The sequence below is a fragment of the Cupressus sempervirens genome, chromosome 6, assembly GCF_028749045.1.
Source record: "Cupressus sempervirens isolate cs-2001-9-10 chromosome 6, ASM2874904v1, whole genome shotgun sequence".
Classification (NCBI taxonomy): Eukaryota; Viridiplantae; Streptophyta; class Pinopsida; order Cupressales; family Cupressaceae; genus Cupressus; species Cupressus sempervirens.
Window position 1 is genome coordinate 202,064,024 of NC_143123.1, and position 24,701 is coordinate 202,088,724.

The 24,701-nt window shown below is 37.6% G+C and overlaps 1 protein-coding gene across 4 annotated transcripts in view; it reads left to right on the forward strand.

Moving 5' to 3' along the window:
• Positions 1-24,701, forward strand: part of LOC149551937 (Prolyl oligopeptidase family protein) — a 191,798-nt gene that overhangs the window by 52,167 nt on the left and 114,930 nt on the right. For all 4 annotated transcript variants that reach the window (XM_089787433.1, XM_089787435.1, XM_089787434.1 and 1 more), the window contains exons 3-5: positions 21,241-21,463; positions 21,593-21,734; positions 21,836-22,039. In XM_089787433.1, the coding sequence (XP_089643559.1) occupies positions 21,241-21,463; positions 21,593-21,734; positions 21,836-22,039 (569 nt within the window). The remainder of the gene's footprint in view (positions 1-21,240; positions 21,464-21,592; positions 21,735-21,835; positions 22,040-24,701) is intronic.

Consider the following 24,701-nt stretch of genomic DNA (forward strand, 5'->3'; position numbering starts at 1 on the left):
ATGTACATACAACTTTATGATATTATGATATTAAATCTACAAACAAATCAATTACTAGGATGCGTCAAATTATTTCGTTTTATGCGTATTTAAATCAGTCTATAATGTTTTAACCTTTTAAAGGGACAAAATATATACAAATAAGGAGACAATTACAATAATCCATAATATTTGTATTTATCAGGTTTAAACAACAACGAATAATTTGATCAACTTATCCTAATAATAGATTATTGATAGAAAATTAAAATGATCACAAAGGACGAACGATATAATAATTATACTCTAAAGCAAATAAAAATCTTACTGATTATACTGCGGAGAAGTTCATGTTGAGGACACTCAAATGTAGATGCTCCACTCAACACAATTATATTTCACACAATATCGCAATGTATGCTCAATATTTCAACATCCAGGAGCTTGGTTCAAAATTCAATCTTCTCAAGGAAGGAATTACAATAACATATATGCTTTAGGAATGCAGAGAATTTTTTGGAATAAAGATGAATGGTAAGTTGTTGGATTTTGCATTACATACTTATAGAGCACGAAAAGGTATCAATTGTATAATCAAACCTTGCACCTTTTCAGAATTAATAACTAACCACTCTTAAGTATTTAACTAAGTTACCAAATTCGCTCAGAAACCTAAGAATTCGACATTTGATTCGCTCAGATTCAAAGTCGGTTTGAATTCGATGCGAATTCATCTGATGCTGTTGAAATTCCCTATAAATTCGCTTCTTCGAACCTTGGGTGAATGCGTTGGAATTTCGAGGGAATGTCTCTGATGTCGACGGAACCCGAGATGAATGCGTAGCGAATGTGGACGAATTTATTAGCCACGTCATCTTTTTGACCTTTGACATTATGAAATATAAAACCTAAAATCATGTATAAGACAATGTTTTGCTTTCACGTTTATGGTTTTGCTTTCCAGTGTTTCACTCATAGCATTTGGTAGACGGCGACAGTTTGTGGTTAACGTAGACAGCGGCAGTTGTGTTTCACGCATAGCTATTCTCGTATACTGGGTCATATAGTGGTCTCACATCTTCAGCAGTGGGCCATAATACAGTGAGATATCATTCTCCATCATTAGGCAAGTGTTCCCTAGTTTGTAGGAAGTATAAATGAATAGAAGGGAAGTCAACTGACTGGAAGACGTTGAAGAATAGGTGACACGAGTTCCTGCAGCAACAGTGAACTTTTTGGCATACACCAGGGGTACGGTTTGTATCTATCCGCATTCTTATCTCAGCATATTTGCATATATTTGATGTTATGTTAAACAGTATTGCATTCTTCCGAAATGTAGTTCAAGAGCTATTAATTCTGAATTTGGTTATAGTCCATTAATTGAAGTCTGATATTATTTCTTCTAATTCCAAATTGTGGGATCATCACTGTTCATGCTATAGTAAACATTCTTGGTATTAGATTAAGATTTAGTAAAAGATCGTGTTATTGCATTGTGTTTGTTTGAAGACTTTGGTTACATTGTAAGTATTTGACGAAATTCCACCAGCCTGATATTCAATTATTGTTTCATTTCCAGTAGAGATTATTACATCTTCTCATTATTGTAACTTGTTCTATTTATTTGTAGATTCTATCATGGCTGCAAGTGCATCTGTAGCCAATAACCTCGAGTTCAAAGTCGACAGATGTTCCCCACTTTGGAAACATGTTCAAATGATTCGACCATTGGCGGGTGGAGGAGGTTATGTGTGGATTTGTATCCACTGCAAGGAGGAATTTAGTAGCTCTTGCAGTAGAGTAAATGCACATTTGTGCTTTATTCCTCAAAAAGGCATCAAATTTTGCATCGGGAAGCCAAGAGTAAATAGAGTGCTACCTAAAACCTTTCTTCCAAATCACAACGTAAACAAATATATTCAAGAGCAGAAGCAAGCAGAGGAAGCTGCTGGAAGGGCAAATGCTTCACATCCGTTGGAAAGTGGTAGGCCTCTAAAGAAAGGAAAAACATCATCTATGTCTTCAACTACCACTCCTAATAAGCCACTTGCAGAGGGCCATCCATTCTTGCGTCCTCCTCAACAACAGATTGTAAGTAATAGAGTGGCGGGACCCTTGGAATCATTCTTCCAAAATGAAGCTCGAGACATTGCTGATCAAGCTATAGCTAGATGTGTTTATGCAAATGGATTGTCATTTAATGTTGTTCGTTCACAGCATTGGCAATACATGGTGAAGGCAATTAATTCGGCTCCAAACGGGTTCAAGGGCCTTGGGTATGAGAAGGTACGCTCCACTTTATTGGATGATGAGGTGGCCCGTGTAGAGAATGCAACCCATCAAGGATGCATGGGTCAAAACAGGATTGACAATAGTATCAGATGGATGGAAAGATGCAAGGAACCGTCTTTTGGTGAATGTTCTTGCAGTGCCTACAAGAGGTGCAATGTTTCTAAAAGTAGTGGATTGTGAAGGAGAGGTAAAGGATGGTCCTTTCATTGCAAACATTCTCATCCAAGCTATCAAGCAAGTTGGCCCTCAGAATGTTGTGCAAGTAATAACCGACAATGCGAAGAATTGTGGGACTGCCGGCTTATTGGTTGAGAAGCGGTATGAACACATTTTTTGGACACCTTGTGTGGTGCACTCACTCAACCTAATGCTGAAAATATTGGCACTAAGGTTGAGTGGATAAAAAAAAATGTATGAAGAGGCACAAGAGATCCAAATGTTTGTCACGAGCCACCATATGACGCAAGCCATATTTAGACAATTCTCAAAATTGGAGCTCTTGAAGGTAAGTTGAATTGTTTAAAATTTAAACATGTTTTAGAAATCTAGCCACTTTAGTAAGTTTTCTATGTTTTCAAATTTTTAATCTATTACTATTTTGATTTTAAAATAGATTGTTGAGACTCGCTTTGCCTCGAACTCCATTGGTTATGAGGCGCCTTATCAAGGTTAAAGATGCATTGACTAGAATGGTAACTAGTGCTAATTGGACTATATGGAGGCAATCTAATAGTGATAAAGCAACTGCCATAAGGGGATTGATACTAAATGAATCTTGGTGGGATCGTGTTGAATACCTTCTAAAGATCACCGAGCCTATATTGAGCATGATCCGATACACTGACATGGATAGGCCTTGCTTGGGTGAGGTATATGATGGTATTGACTCCATGATTGAGGACATTAGAAATATCATAAATGAGAAAGAGCAAGATCCTGATGAAAAGTTCTTCAAGGAGCTATAGTTAATCATGATAGAGAGATGGAACAAAATGACTACCCCTTTGCATCTACTTGCCTTTGCATTGAGCCCTAGGTTCTGTAGCCAATTGGTCCTCAAGGGGAGTACCACTAGAGTTCCCCCATATAGAGATCCTAAAGTTGCTCAAGGGTACAAGGCAGCCCTTCGAAGATTGTTTCTTGAGCACCTACGACCTGCAGTGAAGTTTGAATTTATGAGTTTTGCGAGCACCGATGATTGTGGTATTGAGGCTCTTGAAGACAAGAACAGTGCTGATGCTCATAAATGGTGCTACTTCCATGGTCAAAAATACCAACACTTGCAGCCCATTGCCATCAAAATTGTATCACAGGTTAGTTTTTTAATCTTAAACATTCTAATTACTAGTTTCTTGTCGGTAAATATTCAAAACTCTAATTTCTAGTTTATTGTTGGTAAATTTGCAAATCTTGATAGGTTGCTAGTTCATCATCATCTGAGAGGAATTGGAGCACATACTCCTTCATCCACTCGATAAAATGCAACCGAGTAAACTCCAAGAAAGAAGATAACTTGGTGTTTGTGCATTCAAACTTGAGGCTCACAACTCACAAAGAGAATACGTACAAAAAGGGGGAGGCAAAACAATGGGATGTCGAACCAGAGGCCATAGAGTTGGAAGTCCACTTTGATGCACTTGCGATTGAAGATGGTGCTCATGAGATACATAGTAGTGATGGAGCTGATCTTGAGGCTACGGCTGGGACTATGGTTGAGACTGCTGGTGCTAGTGGCACTAATTGTGCTTCTAATCAGCAACTACCTAATGATGATGAATTCTTTGATGATTTTTGATGATACATTGATATTTGTCATTTGATCACATATGAGTCTATGACTGATTACTGATTACTGATTTAGTGATTAGTAATGTTGACATTGTTGTTTTAAATTTAAAGACTAAAGTTTTGAACTGAAACATTCATATGGTGTTATGGTGGTATATTTTGACATTTTGTCATGCCAATCGAACAAATCATTAATATATGTGGTGGTTGAGTTTGCTAAATTGCTTTAGATTAGCATAGTGGAGTATGAACTGGTCTGCTGCAGCATATATTTACATATATATATTTTATTTAAAAAAAAATAAATTCTTGTATGGACGAACCCAAAACGTACTTGAACCCAGCCCAAACTTTTTTTGATCGAATGTCGAACCCGCACCCAAACCGGCAACTTTTTTTTTTTTTTTTTTAAAGGGGTAAACGCTTTGACTTGGAGCTATGAACCAGTGAAGCCACAAACGGGGGACCTCATCCCCATTAGATTTGAACCTTGATGGCAAGGATAACAACTCAACAACTTAACCATCACAACATGCCACTATTGGCACCCAAACCGGCAACTTAGGTATTTAATATATTTTTAATTAAATCCAAACACAACCGATGGTTTGATGATTGCTGTTTTATATTTCTCCATCGGTGTTTGTTTACATTCTTTGTGTCCACAGCTTGGATGCACACTTCACACGTTGAAATCCTTCTTCTCACAGAATTGGATGTGATCCCCTGTAGAAGTTACATGCCCATGCACATCCTTCCAAACCAAAATCTGAGATACTGCTTTTTTCTATCGCTCTTTCATCATTATCTGCTGGCTTTTGTTTTTACAGGCTAGACATTATTTGGGTGAAAAATATTTGCCACAAGAAAGTCTTCATACCTCTAACGTACTTAGTCCAGACCTGCAAAAAAGAAAAACATAAAGCATTGTTAAATACACATCATTAGACAATTATTAACGGGTTGGTAAAGTGCTGAAGTCTCCATGACCAAGAATATCGAATTAGGATATCCCTGATCTCACTTGGATACTTGCGCTCGCTTGGACCAATATGCTATCATTGTGGATGCCTGTGTGGATTATGCCTTCAATAACATGCACAAGAATCAATAAATGTTTCTCCATATTATTTCTTGACTCTGCCGTTATTGCCATTGCACATCTCAATTGTTGTTGACTTCGTGGCCTCCTATATATTTCCATTACACAAACCTGCCTTCGAGTCACATTTGGTCATTGTCGAGTAGGGGTAATTGTTTTGATTCATCGCAAAATTCTTCATAGCACATTGTGAGTGATAATTGATCTACTTCTCATAACATAGAACTTTAACTATGATGATGTTCGAGGGATCATAACAGTGGTTCTGATTCAACTTCTTGTAAAAACATTTCTTGCTCTTGATTGCCACTTCAATAAAATATCAATCCTTACATATTGACACCATTCCAGATGCTAACTAATTGTGATTACAAATCATTGAAAAATAAGGGCTCGTGTTGTGTGTGAACATGGCACATGTAAATTGTCAATGATCATGTCAAGTTTGAATTCATTGCCATCATTTGGAACATGACTTGGATTGGTTGCATATAAAAGTTTGAACAGACTCTGCAATATTAAAGTAGAATTCCACCAACATCCCACAACTCAATGCCAATTCTTTAGTAACAACAGGAGAATATATTGCGCTCAAGATATTATTGTCATCACTCATTTAATTCCCAACTAAATCAGCATTTGTTTTTATCACTGGATGTTCAAAGGGCTTGAATGTAATTGAGGAGGATTTGCCCTGATAGTAACATAGATTAGTATAGAAAGAAGATCATCAACTCCACTGTATCATCTTCACAAAGCATCTATCAGGATGATCATGTTCTAAATATGGTTGACAGATTCATTTGTTCTTATCAAATATGTAACACTGTGAATTTTTCATCAAATAATACAAATCAGTATTTGCTCTCTATTATGGTAGAGGTACAGACAAACATATACCATTGTCTGTGTGCCTTTAGTTTCAACGTATAATGAGTCGACCATAGATCGTTTCCAATACTTCTACTATTTATGGTAGCAACAGTGATAGCATCCTCCAGCGGTGTGTGTATATAGATAATAGTAGATCTCACCCTGTCTTAATTCTTACATTCCTTGCTTTATAACAAATTCTAGAAGCCAATAAAGCAATCAAAATGCTTCCATCATTGCTTACTGCATCCCGAATGTACTGATTGAAATTAAGATGAGTGGACAATTCCACAATAATTGGATATGTTTCTTTGCATAATGAAAAATGGAGACCTAGGAATTTTGGCTCCATCACATGGAATGCTTCTGATGTGTGCCGAGTGGAATGCTAGAAGATGCTGAGCTAACAGACTGGATCGTTGATGCCAAGCTCGTAATGGTTGCCGAACAAATGGAATGGTAACGGATGGCGAGTAAGCTTGAAATTAGTTTATGCCGTGCATACAACTGTGTAAGCACTCAACGTTTATTGCAGGGTTTCAAAGGGTATTTGATCGATTTTCGACTCATTTCATATCATTTCAAAATCGAGAAAGAGCAAGAAGAGCTGAAGGAGATTAGAAAATTCATCGAAAGCAGTTGTAGAAGATTTTAGCAGCGATTCTACATCATTTTATCGGATCTTACAAGGTATTTATAAGTGTCGAGTTACGCTATTTATATTTTTGCAAACCCTAGTTTTGCAAAATGGCGTCAAGCTCAAAGAATGCAGAGGGAAAGGAAGTTTTGAATGTTCAATTGGTTAGTAATGAGCTCAAGCAACCAATATTCAAAGCCATACCAGACATCGCTTACAAACAAGACCCCTTTGGTGCGTTATCCATGATACTACAAAATGTTTTAATGGTGCAAGATGTTAGGAAGTGCTATAACTGTAAAATTGGAAGTATTGGTGATATGGAGATTAGGCAAGCATATGACAGAGTTTGTGAGAATGTGTGCTAAGAGAAGAGTACAAAATTGTAGAAAAGAAAGGGTTAACACAAGCCCTAGATTTCCCAAATGTATTCAAAACAGAATGGATTAGGATAATACTTAGCAGAATTCATGACAATTCACTATGGTTAGATAATGGACCCATCAAGATAACCAAAAGGATAATCCATAGGGTAATAGGGTATCCAACCCTAGATCGGCCTAAGACACTAAGGAGTGACTCAAAAGAAGTCATTAAGAAAAACACTGGAGCTGTATGGAACAAAAGAGGAATGACTATCAATACCATTACAGATCCCTTGATAGAGTTTGCAGTAAGGGTTATTTCACATAAATTTTATCAATCCAGTAGATTGAATAGTGTGCCCTGTATTGTAGTAGACGTTGGATACAAAATTGTCAAGAAAGATCACACATATGATCTAGCAGAGCTACAACTATAGCAATTGCCTGAAATCCTAGGAGCAATAAGGAAGACAAAGAGTGCACAATGCAAATTCGGTTCTATTCTGATATGCATTTTCTTTTATGTACAAAAAACTTTTGCCACATTTGGCACAGTTGCATGGAAAACCAACAAGTCAATGGCAGTACAAATTGGTGAATTCATTGAACAATTGGGAGAGAACTTTGAATCAGTTAGGACTAGCTATTTTGAGAATTTCAAGCAATCAATGAAAAAGAGATTGAGAATTCCAAGTGTCACTAGTAGAAAAGCATTATGATATCTGTTTTCTAGTGGATGTTGACTATACATTTGTCCAAGTAGCAACACCAAGGGTGAGATGGCTAAGGCCGCTTGGATATGAGATCAATGTAGATGAGGCCTCTGCAGCTATAATAGCTTTACTGGCTGAAGAAGTTGACAAAACTATAAAAACATTTGGAAACTATGAAATGGCCAAATCCAAAATCACCATGGAACTAAAGACTGCTTCTATTATCAAGAAGAAATAGAAGTTGGTGAAGAAATTAAAAGCTACATTTCGAGAAGGTGACGAGCAGGAAGAAGAAGAAGAAGAAGAAGAAGAAGAAGAGGATGATGAGGAAGAAGACACCCAAGCACAAGCACCTCTAGCTTTAACACAAGGAATGGGAGAAGACCAGCCAGAGGAGGAGACTGAAGGTGCTGAGGGAGAAGAAGCCGAGGAAGAAGAGGAAGGCTAAGGCCCAACCAGTGACAAAAACAAAGAAGGTAGCCAAGCTGAGTCAGCCCAAACCTTCTGCACCTACTGCAAGGGCTAGTGCACATGTTATTGCACTAAAGGCAAAACCAGCAAAGTAGGGAGGTGAAGTGCAAAAAAGACCGAGAAGAAAGTACATTGCACAAGCAGAATCTGATGAGGAGAAAATAGAATCAGATGACAACAACCAATTCAAAGGGGTGAGTCACAATCCTTTATTAGACTTAGAAAATCTATGTGAAAATATTAAGAATGGTGCAGATTTATCAGGATTTTCTCATGTGAATTTTGATAATCTTGGTAAAGTTGAGAAAAATTAAGTAGAGGAAGCTATATATGCCATGATGGCAAATTTTAAGAAAGCCCCATTAGAAATTGCCAATGCAGTGCCTAAGAGCCTATATGAGAGAGTTGAGCAGAAATGACACTATTGCTTAAACTCGGAAAGACAAATAAGAGAGACTTCACTTGCACAAGTAATGCCTGAACTCAGTAAGGCACAAATTGCTAAAGCCATGAAAAAATATGCAGTTAGGTTTGTACCTAAATATAGAGCCTTTAGCATTGTGCAAAACAATATTGAAGATGTAGTTAAGAAGTCCACACAGATGTGGAAGGTAACCTATGGACTCGCTACAGTAAAGGAAGGTGAACAAGAGCCCATAGAGGTAAAAGATGATGATAATGAAGAAACTGTTGAGGGTGAAACAAAAATGAAAGAAGATGACAAGGCAACAGCTGAGGTAGAGTAGCAAGAGGAACAAAGTGTACAGGATACAAAATTACCTAATGTCAGCCCCCAACATGAAATAAGTGCAAATACTGAAACGGTAACAATTAAGGATGTATTTGATGTCACAACTCAGAACATTAATCCTCTTACAGAGGAAGATCTTAAGAGGATACTTGATTAGTCCACACTACAAGAAAAACTATGTGATAATCCTGTATTGGTGAGTGTGGATGAGATATAGAAAACAATGATTGAAACAACAAGGGAAGAGGTGAGTACACAAGAACCACCAACTATTACCCCTCAAGTCACTAATGTACAACCTTTGGATAAGATACTTGAAGTTACATCTGAGAAGGTTGATACAACTGCAAAGGATGCAGTGGAAACCCAAGCCACTATTGAAGAACAGAGTCAAACAGGTCAGATAGACTTATCTGCACCCACAACACAAGTACAAGGTGCATCACAAGACATCATAGAAGTCAAGGATAGGATTGAAGAGACAAAATTGACACCTAAGGTGAAGGACCAACTTGTCATTCAAGCCCTGGTAACCCTACTAGAATCAAACACTCCTTCTACTCACAATCTTTAGAAGCCGAGCACGAATGCAACACCATTGCAAATCTCAGTGCCAAGACCGAGCTCATCGAAGGCCGAAGAAGTCATACAATATGGAGATGTGAACCTTGATGAAGAAATTATTTTACCAAAATATGATTATGATACAATTACAATTGAGCAGATGGGCATATTGCAAGAAGCCCTAGCAAGAAAGAGAAGACAAGAACTGCTAAGAAAGGAGCATAGACAGAAGCAAGCATTGCAGGACATCAAAGACATCTTTTTAGATACATTTAGTTTGCCGACTCCAGATGAGACCAAGCCACTAATTGAACAATTGTCAAACATAGTGGAGAAGGTTAGTGATGCCAACCTAGACACAAATGCTAAATTGCTAGAATGGTCAGAAAAGAAATTCCAAAGCAAAGTTAATGAGAAAATATTAGGTGATATAGCACTGACACAAGTTGCATTGGCAACTAAATTAGAAAGTTTGAAGAAGGTACTTGAGAACATTTTCTCACTGTGCACCAAATTGTGTAATCCAACACTCTTCACACAAGAGACTAGAAGTCACATCTTGAGTTTGGAAAGGCAGATTAGTGCATCAGGTGCAAAATTGCCTATGACACAAGCTCAAAGTGAAAAACACTTTAGAACATTGCTACAAACCCAGAGTCAGTTAGTTGCATTGTCAGCAGAAGAACCCAATATAAGGGCTAAACTGACTAGCATCCAATCAACATTGACCCCACATATGGAGATCTTACAGAAGAAATTAGGCTATGCCGAAGCTCTTATGAAAAAAGATCCAAATCTTTCAACATTGGATGGTCTAGTCAACCTTGCTACCGAGCTAGCTATCCAAATCAAATCCTTGGATGTAGCATGTGAAAACTGGGATGCAACTCTCATGAATATATTAGAGGTCCATAAATCCTTTTTGGACAAACACACTATTAGTGTATAGCTCATTTGACATAATTGTCAAAACGGGGGAGAAATAAATAGGGGAGATATATATATAGATTTTGGAGGAAATATAAATTTTGAGGAAATAAAAGGTAGAGAGCAAAGGGGGAGATGAGCAATGGGGAGAAATACAAAGAGGAAGATACAGAGCATAGAGTAAGAGAAGGGATAGAGAAAAGACAGATCAGCTAAGGGGGAGCAAACACAAATAGCATGAAGTCAAAGAGCATCAGTTGAGGCACACTTACTCACTAGGAGTACAAAATTTTGAATATAGAACAAACCTATCAATTCAGGGGGAGTTATCAGATTTTGAGGTACAAGTTGTCACAAAACTTTGAAATTTTGAAGTTTTGTATATAAGCCGAATAAGAGATGTTATTCTTGTAAGGATAAGGATATTAATGCATGACAAAATGTTTTTGACACTCATGTCAAAGGGGGAGATTGTTGGTCTCAGATTGGTTTTGACAAGTGAGTGTCCACACACTTTAGTCATTTACTTAGTGCATGCTGAATAAGTCGTACATACCGAGCACATGTATATAATAGTTCATGCTGAGTCCATAGTGAGTGCCGAGCCACTCATGTGCCGAGTAGACAGTGTATGTCGAGTGATTCAGGAGCTGAGCAAACAGTGGATGCCGAGTGATACAGATGCCAAGCTAGAGTATAAAGAATAGTATATGTCAAGCATTAGATGCCGAGTGAGACAATTTTGTTATAGTTGTTTGTAATGGCACAAACAACTATGTAAACCGTTTTTGAGCCAACTGAAGGATTGAATTACGATATTTGGAGATAAGGACAAATCTTAATTTGAATTCCCAATGCATTGCATGCAACCAATCAGAAAAAGGGAAGGTTTAAGCGGCAAAATGGATGAATCACAACCATTGATTCATACCTAACCCTAAGTCACCAAAGTCTTCTTAAGGAGGACAAACCCTAAACTATCTATGTTGTGAAGAGAGAAGTTTGCATGCACAAACACAACATTCATGGTGGCTAAGGAGTTATGAATACAGACTAAACTGAAAAATCAGTTAAAGGAAAACAGAGTAAAGGAAAAGTATACAATAGTGAGAGATCTAATCAGAAGGATCAAGAATACATCCATATAGAGGTGATCTATCATTAGGCAATCAAGTGCTAACCGCATGATCATTGCTGAATCATTCTAGCAGGTGAATTAGTTAAATCTCTTAACAAAGTAGTCCTAGCAAGCTGTACTGAAATCCTTTAACAGGGCACTTGCTTGCTTGTGTGTTGAAGTCCTTTAAGTAGGCACACTTCTGACAGGGTGTTGAAATGCTTTAACAGGGTAAGACCTAACAGTCTTTGTAAGCCTTTAACAGGGCAAACCTTTCACAGGGTAGATCATGTCTCATGATCAAACATTGTAACCTTCATTGGATACACTTTATTATTGCAGTAGTGAAGATTTGTGGGTGTCATCCCCACCCCAATTTTACCTTCTCATTGGAGGGTTTTTGGGTAATCATATCTAGTGTCATGCATGTGTGAATGTTTACTTGCTTTCATAGTTTAGATGTACATGCTTTACATGGTATTTCAGTTTACTTAGCGAATGTATGAGATGGATGTGTGGTGAATGTTTTAAGGGACAAAGTTTAAACTACTGATTCCCCCCCATGAAGCTTACTTTTCCTATTGTAAATTTCAACAAACCATTCACTGGTTAAGGTTTAATAAAACATTTGCCTCCAAATTGAGGCTCCATTAAAATCATCGGGCCCTCCAAGTTTAACAAAACAATTGGCTTTATTTTAAAATAAATTATAACTTTACTTACATAGCCAAGCCAAGGATTATTTATTCTTTTATTATTTTGAATGGCCCCTTCTTTTTATTTATTAAAGTGAATAATATTATTCACTTATAAAAACTATTCAATAAAGTGTATACAATTCACTTTAATGATAATTTATTTACAATTTTACAACTTATGAAGTTTATTTGTTAAAGTGAATTTAAATAACTCACTTATGTTAAATTATTTAATAAAGTGAATATAATACTTTATTAGAAGTCATTCAAGAAATATTTAATGTTTTCCTTATTATTTAATAAATATAATTCAGAGCAACAAATTGGGTCCAGCAACAAATTGGTTCCCAAAGCCTTCGTGCTTTACTTTGAATTGCCTGGTGAGTTCCCTATCCAACCAATTGGCCTATAGGAACTCGGTAATGGGCCAACATGCCACTCTGCTCATGTCTCCCTGAAAGTGACATTACAGTCCTCCCTTCCTAGAGATTGCTTGTCCACAAGCAATGCACCATTGTCCCAAACATATAATATGCAACACAATGACCTGCATCCACTACTCCACTATGAAATAAATACCATGTACCGCCAATGCTGGAAGCAACTCATAAGTGCTGTGAAGTGCATGTGCCACAATGAAACCACTGCCTAGATCCCACATCAAAGCATAACCCTTGCCGTGTGCTCTGCAAGAGGTGAAGACAACATCCTTCGTGTAGAATATCCACTCGCATATACAATTCGTCCTTGCACTGTAAAGATAAAACCCCTCCTAGCACACAGTACACACCAACAACCATCCAACTCGGCTATTATTACACGAACCAACAACGAACACAATATCAACCGAGTGGTCCAAAAAAGTTCCAACCTATGAAGAATGCCGCATAACCTATCTTCACTCAACAAACAAACCTCTCAATAACTCCATACTGTTGAATTGTTGGGGTAGCTAGTACCATTTTGGAGAACACTAGATAATGCTGGCTAAGGTAGCTGCTGACCCAAGTGGGTTCAAAAAACATAAAGTCACCCACTAGCAATGCTATCCCTAACTTGTCTAGTGGAACATGGGATACCACTAGAGACGAGCTAGGTTTCTCCTTAATACTTGAAATAGGGGACTCATGTGTCGTTAGCTCGCTAAGGGTGTTGTCAAGCAAATCATTAGAATCATTAGAAGGATAATTAACCTCATTGTTATGGCCAACAGTCATACTCATCACTGTCCCATCTCTTGATACATGCCTTAGTGTCGTAAGCACCACCTTGCTTCCTGCACATACCTCTACCCAAGGACTGAAACCAATGTATTCCCAAGACCGTGTTTGTCTCACCAAGTTCCCCAATGCAAAATGCATCTGTCAACGTATAGTCACTCATTTGGACACTCAATCGCAGAACTCTCCTAGTGCAACACAAGGTGAATCCATTTGCTAATGTCACACGCAATCCTGGGAGTCTCTTCGCCTTCAAAATTCCCCATCTACAAAATTATGAGTAGCTTTGTTGTCCACCAAAAAGGTCACCTATTGGCCCTTGATCACACCTTGGAGGTGGAAGGGTTGAATCATTGGAACTTCTGACATAGTGGTGATGGTTCCATTTGTCACACCTGTTGCATCAACATCATCAAGCTTTATCTATTGCGTCTCATGCTCACCCTTAGCACTACTATCCTTAACATCTGTGTCTGGAACCTTCTCATCATCTGTAACATCCTAAAGGAATATCCATAAAGTCTTGGAAGAGATAAAGTCTTTACCAGGGATTGTAGAGATGGATACATCCTAAAAGGATATCTATAGAGGCCTAAGAAGAGATAAAGTCTCTTCCAAGGATTATAGAGATGGACACATCCTAAAGGGATATCCATAGGGGCATGAGATAAGATAAGATAATAATATTAATGTCTACGAAAAACCAAAACAGTTTATGGGACTGAACATTCAAATAGAAGGGCCGGCCAAAGCAGAAGCACCAAACGGTGACTAAGAAGAAACAAAAGCAAGAGACAAACAATAAAGAAGACAAGGTAAGGACTAAGGGTCCTTCCTTGCCACAAAGAAATCACTAATAGAGAGGTACACCCGTTAACTATCCATAGCCTTAGAATGCTGTGAAGAACTGCTATAGGATTGTTGCTGCCTGGAGAGACTGGTATAATGTCTGACTGATTTGGAATGAGAAGTAGTGGAAGGCCTTTTCAAACCTCGTGGAGGAGACAAAGGAGAGAAAAAGGTGGTAATGAGCTGATTTGAAGTACGCCCCTGAGGAATAAAAGACTGTAGGGTAATCTCTTGAAGATGGGTGGCCTCCTAAAGAAAAAGTGCAAGACACTGCTGATCAATATAGTTGAAAAACATCGAAAGAGAAGAATAGTCTTTGAAAAGGCAATAAAATCTCCTTCTGATCTCATAATAAAGAGGACAACGAAATATGAAGTGGATCTTAGTCTCAACCTTCGCCAAATTACATAACTGACATAACCTATTAGCCCGATCCATATGGTGGTCAGTCCGAACCCTGAGGAGATGAGAACCAACTCTGAATGAGCCTAGAGAAAATCGTAAGGCATGATTCCAGCGTCGATAGAGATAAGTAGGGTGAACAACAATACCATCCTAAATCTGAAGAAAATGCTCAACATAGAAGGCCATCCTAGGTTGTAGATCCCCGAGGGATTAGTCCATGTAGTGGTAATGTACTGTCTATAAATATCTTGTTGGACATGCTCATTCAACTCCTGACGTGAGGGGAGAAGATGAGTAGGAGCATCCAACGAAAACTGATAAGGAGGAAGACAATCAATGTTAATCCCGATCGAACCCAACAAAGAGGTGGCTTGAGCGTACCGGCATCGAGACCTAGCAGAAGTGTTGGATCTCATAATCTCCACCGAAGAACAGTATGCCAGATGAGAGTATCTATGCCGGTCGACACGTCTTCATAAAACCACGAAGCTGATGAAGAAACCAAATCAAGTAAAAAATGACGGCAAGTTTGAGAGGATGAGCACCAAACTCAGCCAAGATAATGCTGTGAGGCGTGAGTTTGTGACATCTAATGATATGTCATAACAACAACGTCTGGACCCACTCAATAGAAGCCCAATCAGAAGTGATAAGAGAAGGCCCCCAAACAATCAAACCATAGAGAACTGTCGGACAAACCAAGGAGTCAAAAAGGGACAACTTGGACGAAATATCCTGAAAATGATGCCTGAAGCATTGTCTCTCCAGCAAAGCCAGGGAACCCATACCCTTACTGACTCTGGACTGAATAGCAGGTCTCAAACTAAAACGTGGTCATGAGAACTTCACACCGAGATAAATATGAGAGGGAGTAATCTCAACCTCCTGTCCCTGAAAGAAGAAATGAAGATGTGAGGTCTTTAAATAGTTAAAGACCATAACCCGTGTCTTAGACAAATTGACCACAAGCTGCCGTTGAACACAAAAGAAGCCAGACCATCAAGGAGTCTCTGTAAACTGGCGGGAGAAGAAGCCAAGAGAACCACATCATCAACAAAGAGGAGAATGGAGATCAAGACCTGATACAATTAACCCCCATCTCCTGGTTGGGAGGATTTCAGAAGGAAATCCTCCAACTCATCAATATACAAACCAAATAGTATAGGAGAAAGAGGACAACCCTGCTTCACCCCAATAGTGCTCTGAATCAGATGAGAAAAGCCCTCCGGAGTCCTAAGCCTACCGGTTACCTTCTCATAAAGCCTCATAATAGTAGTCTATAACATATCTGGGATCCCAATCTCATGAAGCCACTGAAATAAAGCCAACCTAGGAATAGAATCAAAGGCTTTACGGAAGTCCACAAAACAACAATAGACCTTTTAAGAGCGGTGTCTAGCCTCCTCAATGATAGCATGCAGTGTGAACACATGATCCATAGTTTGATAGTTTTCCTGAAAACCAGCCTACCCCTTAGCCCTACAGCCTCTTCTATCAAGCTCACTAGATAACATGGTGTTCAGAGTAGTGGTATAAAGTTTGGAAAAAGTATGTCCTATCATAATAGTTCTGTAGTTACTCGGATCAAAAGTAGGCCCATACTTGTGAATACGGTAAACCACATGTCTAGACCAAGAATCAGGAAACCCAGTGTAAACCACTCTATTAAAGAGTGTAGGAAGGTAAGATCCAAGAACTGAAGCACCAAGTTTGAAAAGTTTTGCCTGGAAACCCTCTTCATCTGCTGCTCTGCTGCATCTCAAAGATCTGATGGCCTCCATAATACTAGAGTAGGTGAACAAGCGGCAATAAGGAGGTGGAGTGGAGTGGAGAGGTGGTTGCCCAGGAATATCGTAAAGCGTAGTGATATGGGAGGTCAAAGAGCGGTAGTCGAGAGTGGAGGACGGGGGGGAGCAATGAGGGAAAAGGGTACGCCAAAAGATTTGGGGATTCTGAATAAACATGGAGCAAAGGGTTCTGCACTGAATAGAGGCAAAGGAACGTTTCTTACGATGAAGAAAACGAAGGTAAGAAAGGCGCATATGGGTAAAGGAAGGAGACTGAGCCTCAAAGGCAACACGAACAAAGCAATGGAAAGCTTTGCAATCAACATCAAATCATTTATTCATAGGACAAGTATTTCGACGCTTAGCTCTGAGAGAGGAAGGGGAACGGTGGGGAATAGAAAGGAGAGCAAAATCCCAGATGGCAGAGGCAAGCAGATCAAACATGTCAAAGGTAGCAAGCGACTCATTAAAGCTAGCGGGTGTCAGAAATCTCCTAAGGTGATATGTAAAAAGCTTACCATCACTCTCAGGAAATTGAAAGCGGGTAGGGAGGGAGATGGTACCAGCCGGGAGAGCGAAGGTGGGGATGAATGGGATGAAACGCAAACATAAATGCTAAGAAGAGCATGATCAACTAAGGGGAGATGTGAAATGGTAAAATTGCAAATGGAAGAAATGAAGGAATGAGAGGAAATGACATAGTCAACAACACTCGCACCACCATAGTGCGACCAGTAGGTAAAGAGGTCCGATCTAGGAAGGAAGGATAAACCGTTTAGAATCAACAACCCAGAAGACTCACAGAGCTGGAGGAGATGACGGCCATAAGTTGAGAGCGGTCCAAGAACATCCTTTGAGGTGCGCTGCAGGCCCATAGTAGTCGGATCAAACTTAGAAGTGCAGTTCGAATCAGAGCCACGATCATGTAAAGGAATTTGAAGATCCTTGGTTCGAGCGTTGAAGTCTCCAAGAATAATAATATCACCCAAAGCCTCGAACTGTGAAATACTCTCCTGAAGGTCACAATAGGGATCTCCATTCCCCGGGTCATGAATGGCATAGGGAGAGGAGGCCGGTGGAAAATAACAAACAACAATAAAAATATCTCTCTGTTGATATTTCCGCCGACCGATCTGGACCCACATAAATTTTGCATAGGCATCAAAGTGAACAACTGAAGTGACATTGAAGATATTATCTCGAACCAAACAGGCAACACCCCCAGACCCCACCAGAAGAGATAGTCTATCCCAAGGATTATAGAGTTGGATACATCCTAAAGGGGTATTCATAAAGGCTCGGGTAGAGATAAAGTATCTCCCAAGGATTATAGAGATGAATACATTTTAAAGGGATATCCATAGAGGATTGGGAAGAGATAAAGTCTCTCCTAAGAATTATAGAGATGGATGCGTCCTAAAGGAATATCCATAAAGGCTTGGGAAGAGATAAAGCCTCTCCCAAGGATTAGACATGGATACATCCTAAAGGCATGTCCACAGAGGTCTGAGAAGAGATAGAGTATATCCCAAGCATTATAAAGATGGATACATCCTAAAGGGATATCTATAAAAGCCTAGGAAGAGATAATGTCTCTCCTCAGGATTATAAGGACAAATATACCAAGTAAAGGATTTCCACAAGTCCTTAGGAGGAGGGCATCATAATGAGATGGTGACATAGCTTGAGGGCTATTCTAGAGGCCACAAGGAAACTAGACTTCTAGGCGGTCCTCTCCAAAGAGTTTGTAACTTGATTTCGAACTGTCCCTAATGATCAGGATTTTTCCTCAAGACTCATCATCGAACAAGGCAATGCTTAATAGAGGAGAAGGGAAGTACTACAATACATTAAGATAAATTTCATCTTAAAATTTTTCTTAGTATTTTAAATTAAATATTATAATCTTCAGATTTGATAAGTTTATATTTGTAAATATGTTGGATTTCTAACCTTAAGTTGAAATTACCATTTCGGGGCTGTTGGATTGGATATCGGAGTTGCATAATAGGGCACCACTCACACTAAAAGGTTCACATTGCTTAAGGACAAGCAATTTTGGGGAAGGGCGGATTTAATGCCCCTTTCTAAAATAGAATATAATGATAAATAATAAAAATAAAAAGATAAATGAATAAATGATAATAAACTATAATATTATTTATTATCCAATTAACTATATTATTAACGTAATAATGGAAAAAATCTAGTAAATATATAATATTAATATATGTTTAATTCTTATATATCTTGTCTCATTGTAATATGTAGATATTTAATTAAATAATATTTAAATAAAATATTCAATCAATATAATTAAATATAAGGTTTTAATAACAAAATAAAATTATAGAAATACAAATAAAATGATAAACACTATAAGATAATCTATTATTAGTGTAATAATATGATATATTATTAATATAATATTGTATATATACATAATTTGATATAATAAAAAGAAAATTGAAATATAAAATAATAAAAATAAAAATACAATTAAATAATAAATAATAAATAATAAAATTAGAATATAACAAAATTAAGCTTAGTTAAGTTAATGAAGGGTCAAAAGGCATGAAGGAAAAGTTGTGACTCCTTCAAACATGAGATATAAAAAGGGAGAACAAAACTTCATTTGGAAGGGGGAAAGGAATAAATAAACATAGGAATTAATGAAGGGTGACTCTTTAAGGGGTGGTCATTCTAAAACTTTGTGACTCTTCCAAGGGTAGTAAATCTGAAAGGTTGTGACTCTTTCAAAAGGGCAACAATGATGAAAGGTTGCGACTCTTTCAAAGGGCAACCATGATGAAGGATTGCGACTCTTTTAAAAGGTGACAATTCTGAAAGCTTATGACTCTTCTAAAGGGTAGTAAATATGTAAGGTTGTTACTCTTCCAAAAGGGCAACAATGATGAAAGGTTGAAACTCTTTTGAAGGGCAACCGTGATGAAGGGTTTTGACTCTTTAAAAAGGTGGAAATTCTGAAAGGTTGTGACTTTTCCAAAAGGTAGTATATTTAAAAGGCTGCGACTCTTCCAAAGGGGCAACAATGATGAATTGTTGTGACTCTTCTGAAGGGAAACAATGATGAAGGGTTGTGAACCTTTTTAAAATGGTGGTAATTATGAAAGGTTGGGACTTCCAAATGGAAACAATGCTGTAAGTTTTGTGACTCTTCAAAAGAGTAGTAATTATCAAAAGGTAATACTGATGACCATTGCAAAGCACATACATGATGAATAGGTGCAAATCTTCTCCACATTGAAAGATATAAAAAGAGGATTTTTCATTTTTGGGACAAGGAAGGGAGAGGGTTTTGGGGAATAATATATTACTCTCAGAGGAAACAATGAAAAGTGGTGATTCAATTCTCATGAAAGGTGGTGACATTTGCAATAAGGTATTAAGGAGATTTAATTGCAAACTAAAAAGGAGGAACATCAGTTAAGGATAATTATTCAAATTTTATGAAAAAAGGCAAAGAAAAAGGTGACCCTAAACGGGGACACTAAACTTACTTTTGTTTGTGCACTTATTCCTTTTCTTCTTGGTGAATCTTGCTTGTCTTTTGCTAGCTTCTTTAATTTTTTCATTCGCAATGTAAGCTCCTGTTTGTAGTACAGAGGAGAGAGGACTTTTTCCTATAGGGGTGACTCTGCCATACGTGTCGAATTTGATATGCAGGTGTGCCTTGCCATATGCTTGTTATGTCGCACGGTTGTGGAGAGACAAGGTGTTGTATGGGTGATGGTCAAGTTTCTGTATGAAGGTGAGATAAGTTCTTGTACATTTATGAAGGGAGGTCATACTTGCCATACAAGCATCGCTCTACATTGCAAGTCCGCTCATTTCAGTAGCAATTGGAGTTTGGTACGTTATATGTTGAATGATTGATATTTGTAGGAATGATTGATTGATTGAATGAATTCTTTAGTGTGGATGATTTGAGGTATTGGTGAGTAATGATTAAGAGATTGTTGATTGACGATGTAATGAGTGCTGGTTAGATATCCTTGAATTGGATGAATCCTAATTTGATAGAACTGTTTGCTGATTGATTGTTTGCTTGATTTGATAACTGATAACAGCTTTTTGTGGATTCATGAGCGATAATTGATAATTTATCCTTGAATAGTTGGAATGATCTCTTTTATAATTCATTGGCGAAAGGGTGTTAATTCTATTTATTGCCCATTTACTGATGAACACATCCATTAGATGTCTATCTTTAAGTTATCTAATTTGAACTCTAGTATGGGGTATAGGCAAAGTTATATATATTATATTTTCTATTTTAGTGTGATTGCAAAACTTAAAAGTATTTAACTTGCAATAGTTTATTATGAAACACTAAATGCACTCAATTATTTCCATTTTATCTATAATGACAAATATGTTTTACTTTTTTAGTACATTATTTTGAACGCTTTGCTGTGAGGATATCCTATAATACAGTTATAGTTTGATTGGAAGCTACATAATGACCAGTGATTTTATTTCAGCAGCTCCTCCTTTTTACATTAGGTTCCTTGCATCTGCTTGTATATACTAGTAATACTTGCATCCAATTATCAAGAAATCTTTCTGAAACACACACCGCTGATTCAGTAGTTTTGAATGTTGATTTATCATCCTTCATTTTCAAATCATTTCCTTAATAGTGCTCTAATAATGTAGTTTGGAAACCATGCAGGTTATGTTAATGTAGGTACATATCGTATTTCTCCTGATCAACGCTACCTCGCTTATACATTGGATGTATGTAGAAGAGAGCTGTTCACACTTTTTGTGAAGGATTTAAGGACAGGTTCTATACTTACAAATATCAACATTGAGGGTGTTGTTAACTTAGCATGGTCAAAGAATGGGCAAATTTTGTTGTACACTATTGGTGATGACTTGCAAAGGCCTTTCAAGTAAGTTTCACATATTTATGTTGATGTGAGCCACTGTGATTGGTTTCAGAACATATTATAGGTTGCTCTGAAGGATACTAACTTATTTTGGGGGCTTATACAACTAACTCTTCTTATGTTTTGTTGTAGAGTGTTTGGAAAAAGATTAGATTCAGAATATGAAGATATGCTATTCTTTGAAGAAAAGGATATCAGCTGCTGTGTTGACATTGCGAGTACAAAAGACTGTCAGTTTATCACCATAAATTCCAATTCACGGACATCATCAGAGGTAAATTGCTGCTCTTATTTCATTCGACCATGTAAAAGATTTGGTTGTAGCTTTGTTTTAGGTAAATTGAGTTCGATATTTGAATCTGTGTGCCACAACAGGTGTATTTGATAGATTCCGCTGACATAACATCCGGTATACAAATAATACGGAAGCGGGAAACTGGTGTGCAGTATTTTGTTGAGCATCATCATGGGTTTTTTTATGTTCTAACCAATGCTCCATTGGGAGATAAAAATTTGGTTATGGATAATTATTATGTCGCCAGGAGTAGTGTTGGCAAAATAGGCTCAAATGAATGGCAGGTATGTATTTTTATCCTTATTTATCATCTTTAAACAGCATAGCTATAGACTATCCTAAGATCTTAGAATTGGTTCATTTATTTTATTCTTTTCTATTATTAAATGGAAACTCTATAAAGGGCCATGTAATCATTTTTGTGCAATAGTGCTATTGTATCAATAGGAGGAAATATAATTAAAGTAAATGCAAGATGGATTCTTGCCCAAAACCCACTCAAATTTCTTTCCTCCAAATTCAGAACATGAAATGACTCAATGGGTTTGAAATATGGATAGTTCTCTCAGATTTTTGCTGTAGAACTGATTGGCTTAAATACAATAACTTTCATAATTCAACTACAAGTACACGATTCTGGCCCATACATTCCATATAATTTCATTTAATGTGCAGAACACGTCTTTCAATAATAGATTATTTTCTTAGAACTTAAGAAACTAGTGAATATTACCCTGATTACAACCTGCTAGGCAGGAAAGACAAGTGAAATCTGACCTCAAGAAGCTGTATATAAGTTGCAAGGATTTCAGAGTTTGCTGTCTCTGAAATTTCGAATTATGTTCAGCTAATGCCATAGAAGATGTATCTACTAACTCAACAATCCACTGTCAGCATACTCTGAGCTTGCACCTTTAGTTTTTTGAGCATTGAAAGCTAGCCTCCCATCCTTCTGGAAATCACCATTACAGACCAGAAGTCCCATAATCTTTCAGAAGCTATAGTTAAGTTTTTTATTAGTGTAATGTCCTCTTTTTAGCAGAAGTTGGAGTTTGTGATTTGTTAGCCCATCACTGCAATTCTTGTGGGCTAACGAGTAAATTTAAGGGTCTCTGGTAGTGTACTTACTATTGGTAGTAAGCCACTTGGTGACATTTCATCTTTGGCAGGGCAGAGCAGGCATGAATCTAATCTCTTGGAGACTTGAAATGAGACTTGGTTGTTGTGCTTGTGTTATGAAGGTTTAATTAATTGAGAATTGATTTAATTAATGTTGGAACTTTATCTTTGTAATATTACGATGAATGGGGCCCATGTATTATTTAATAATGAAGTTGGCGGCAACAAGGAGGCCTTTATTTTATTATTATGTTCAAATGTCAAATGGGCCCATGTATTATTTTAACATCAATTCAAATATATGTATCTAGTAAGTGGACTTTGGCTTCATGCATTTAAGTCATTTGAACTGTATAAATGAGGCACTCTGGTATCATAAGGAAGAAGGCACTGATAAATAGGGTTTGAAAGGATTTAATTCCCTCTTGGAGATGGAGTTCGATATGATTATGATTATTCTTCTTGTTAGGTAGTCTCTACGTGAGTTTGGGTGTGAGTTGAACTGGAACGATTCTAAGCCAGGGAAATGTGAATTTCTTATGAAGCAGTTAGAACTGGTGTGTTTTACCCAGCAATTGATTTGTGCATATTGGGATGGCATTACCAAGATGCCACCTTGGGAAGGTCTGGTAACAACGTTGATCATTATGGGTGATTGGAAACCACATCATAGTGTGCTGCAATTTTAGCTGTGTGAGCAGCATTGAAAGTATAGATTGCCATGTCAATACAAGGAGAGGTTTATAGTATTTTGCAGCAGTGTTATTTGTATTGGACCAGTGTGATTAAGGAGAAGGGCCGGTTTTGTCTATTGGTACCATTCGATTCATCTACAGGTTCAGCATAAGTTCTGATATATTTGGCTGCAATATTCTAATACACAGAAGATCAATGTACATGCACATCAGGCATCCAAGTTCATTGTCGAGTTTAGTAACTAATGCTGCATAGTATTTGCTCTGTAAATATTTCAGACTAAATAAGTTATGGTTGTTATATTGCTTGAAGTTGGTTAGTTTTCCAGCATTGTCTTTATTTTCCTATTTATCCAGAGAATCCAAAAAAAGAGCATATATTCAAAACACAAAAAATTGCAAAACATTCCAATAAATAAATAATTTTAAATGCTAAAATTCAGTTCTAACTGTGGGGTATGAGCCAACGGGCTAATACAGTGGTATCAAAGCAGTTTCCTACCATCCTTTGGGATTGGGATCTTTCATGCAACCAGTCAGATTTGACCTTGGCAGGTGCTACATTCGTAGGAGAACACAATTGACACAATTACCTGGTTGCAAGTTAAAATTACCATCCAAATAAGAGATGAGTGACAGAAGAGGTGGAAATCCACCTAGGCCTACCACATAACATGATGAGAGAAAGGCTAGGAAATTATTCACAAATATTGCTACAAATCAGCAAGAAGTAGCCATACCACTGCAACTGGTCTCTGATATACTTCGGCGGTTGGCTTTGCCCAAAGGGTGTTGCAGGGATGGAGCTTCATGGAGCTGTTCAACTAGCTCTCACAGGTCTAGAGTTGTGTGTATATGTCCTCATGTCAAACCAGCATGACCTACTTTTTTTGAGGTTGGAATCAGATGAGGGCAACAGGAAGGACAAGACTCCATTTACAGATGATGTATTGGCTTTACATGCAAAGTGGGATGCTTTACCCCATGATGTCAAATTGCATCTCAATTTCAATAGGTTCATGAGTCAAAAGAAAGAATCCTCTAGGGGAAGACCTGATAATAGATAGAAGGCCAAAAACAGTGATTTGAAACAAGCAACTAATAAAATAATTTTGTTTCATTTTGATGGTAC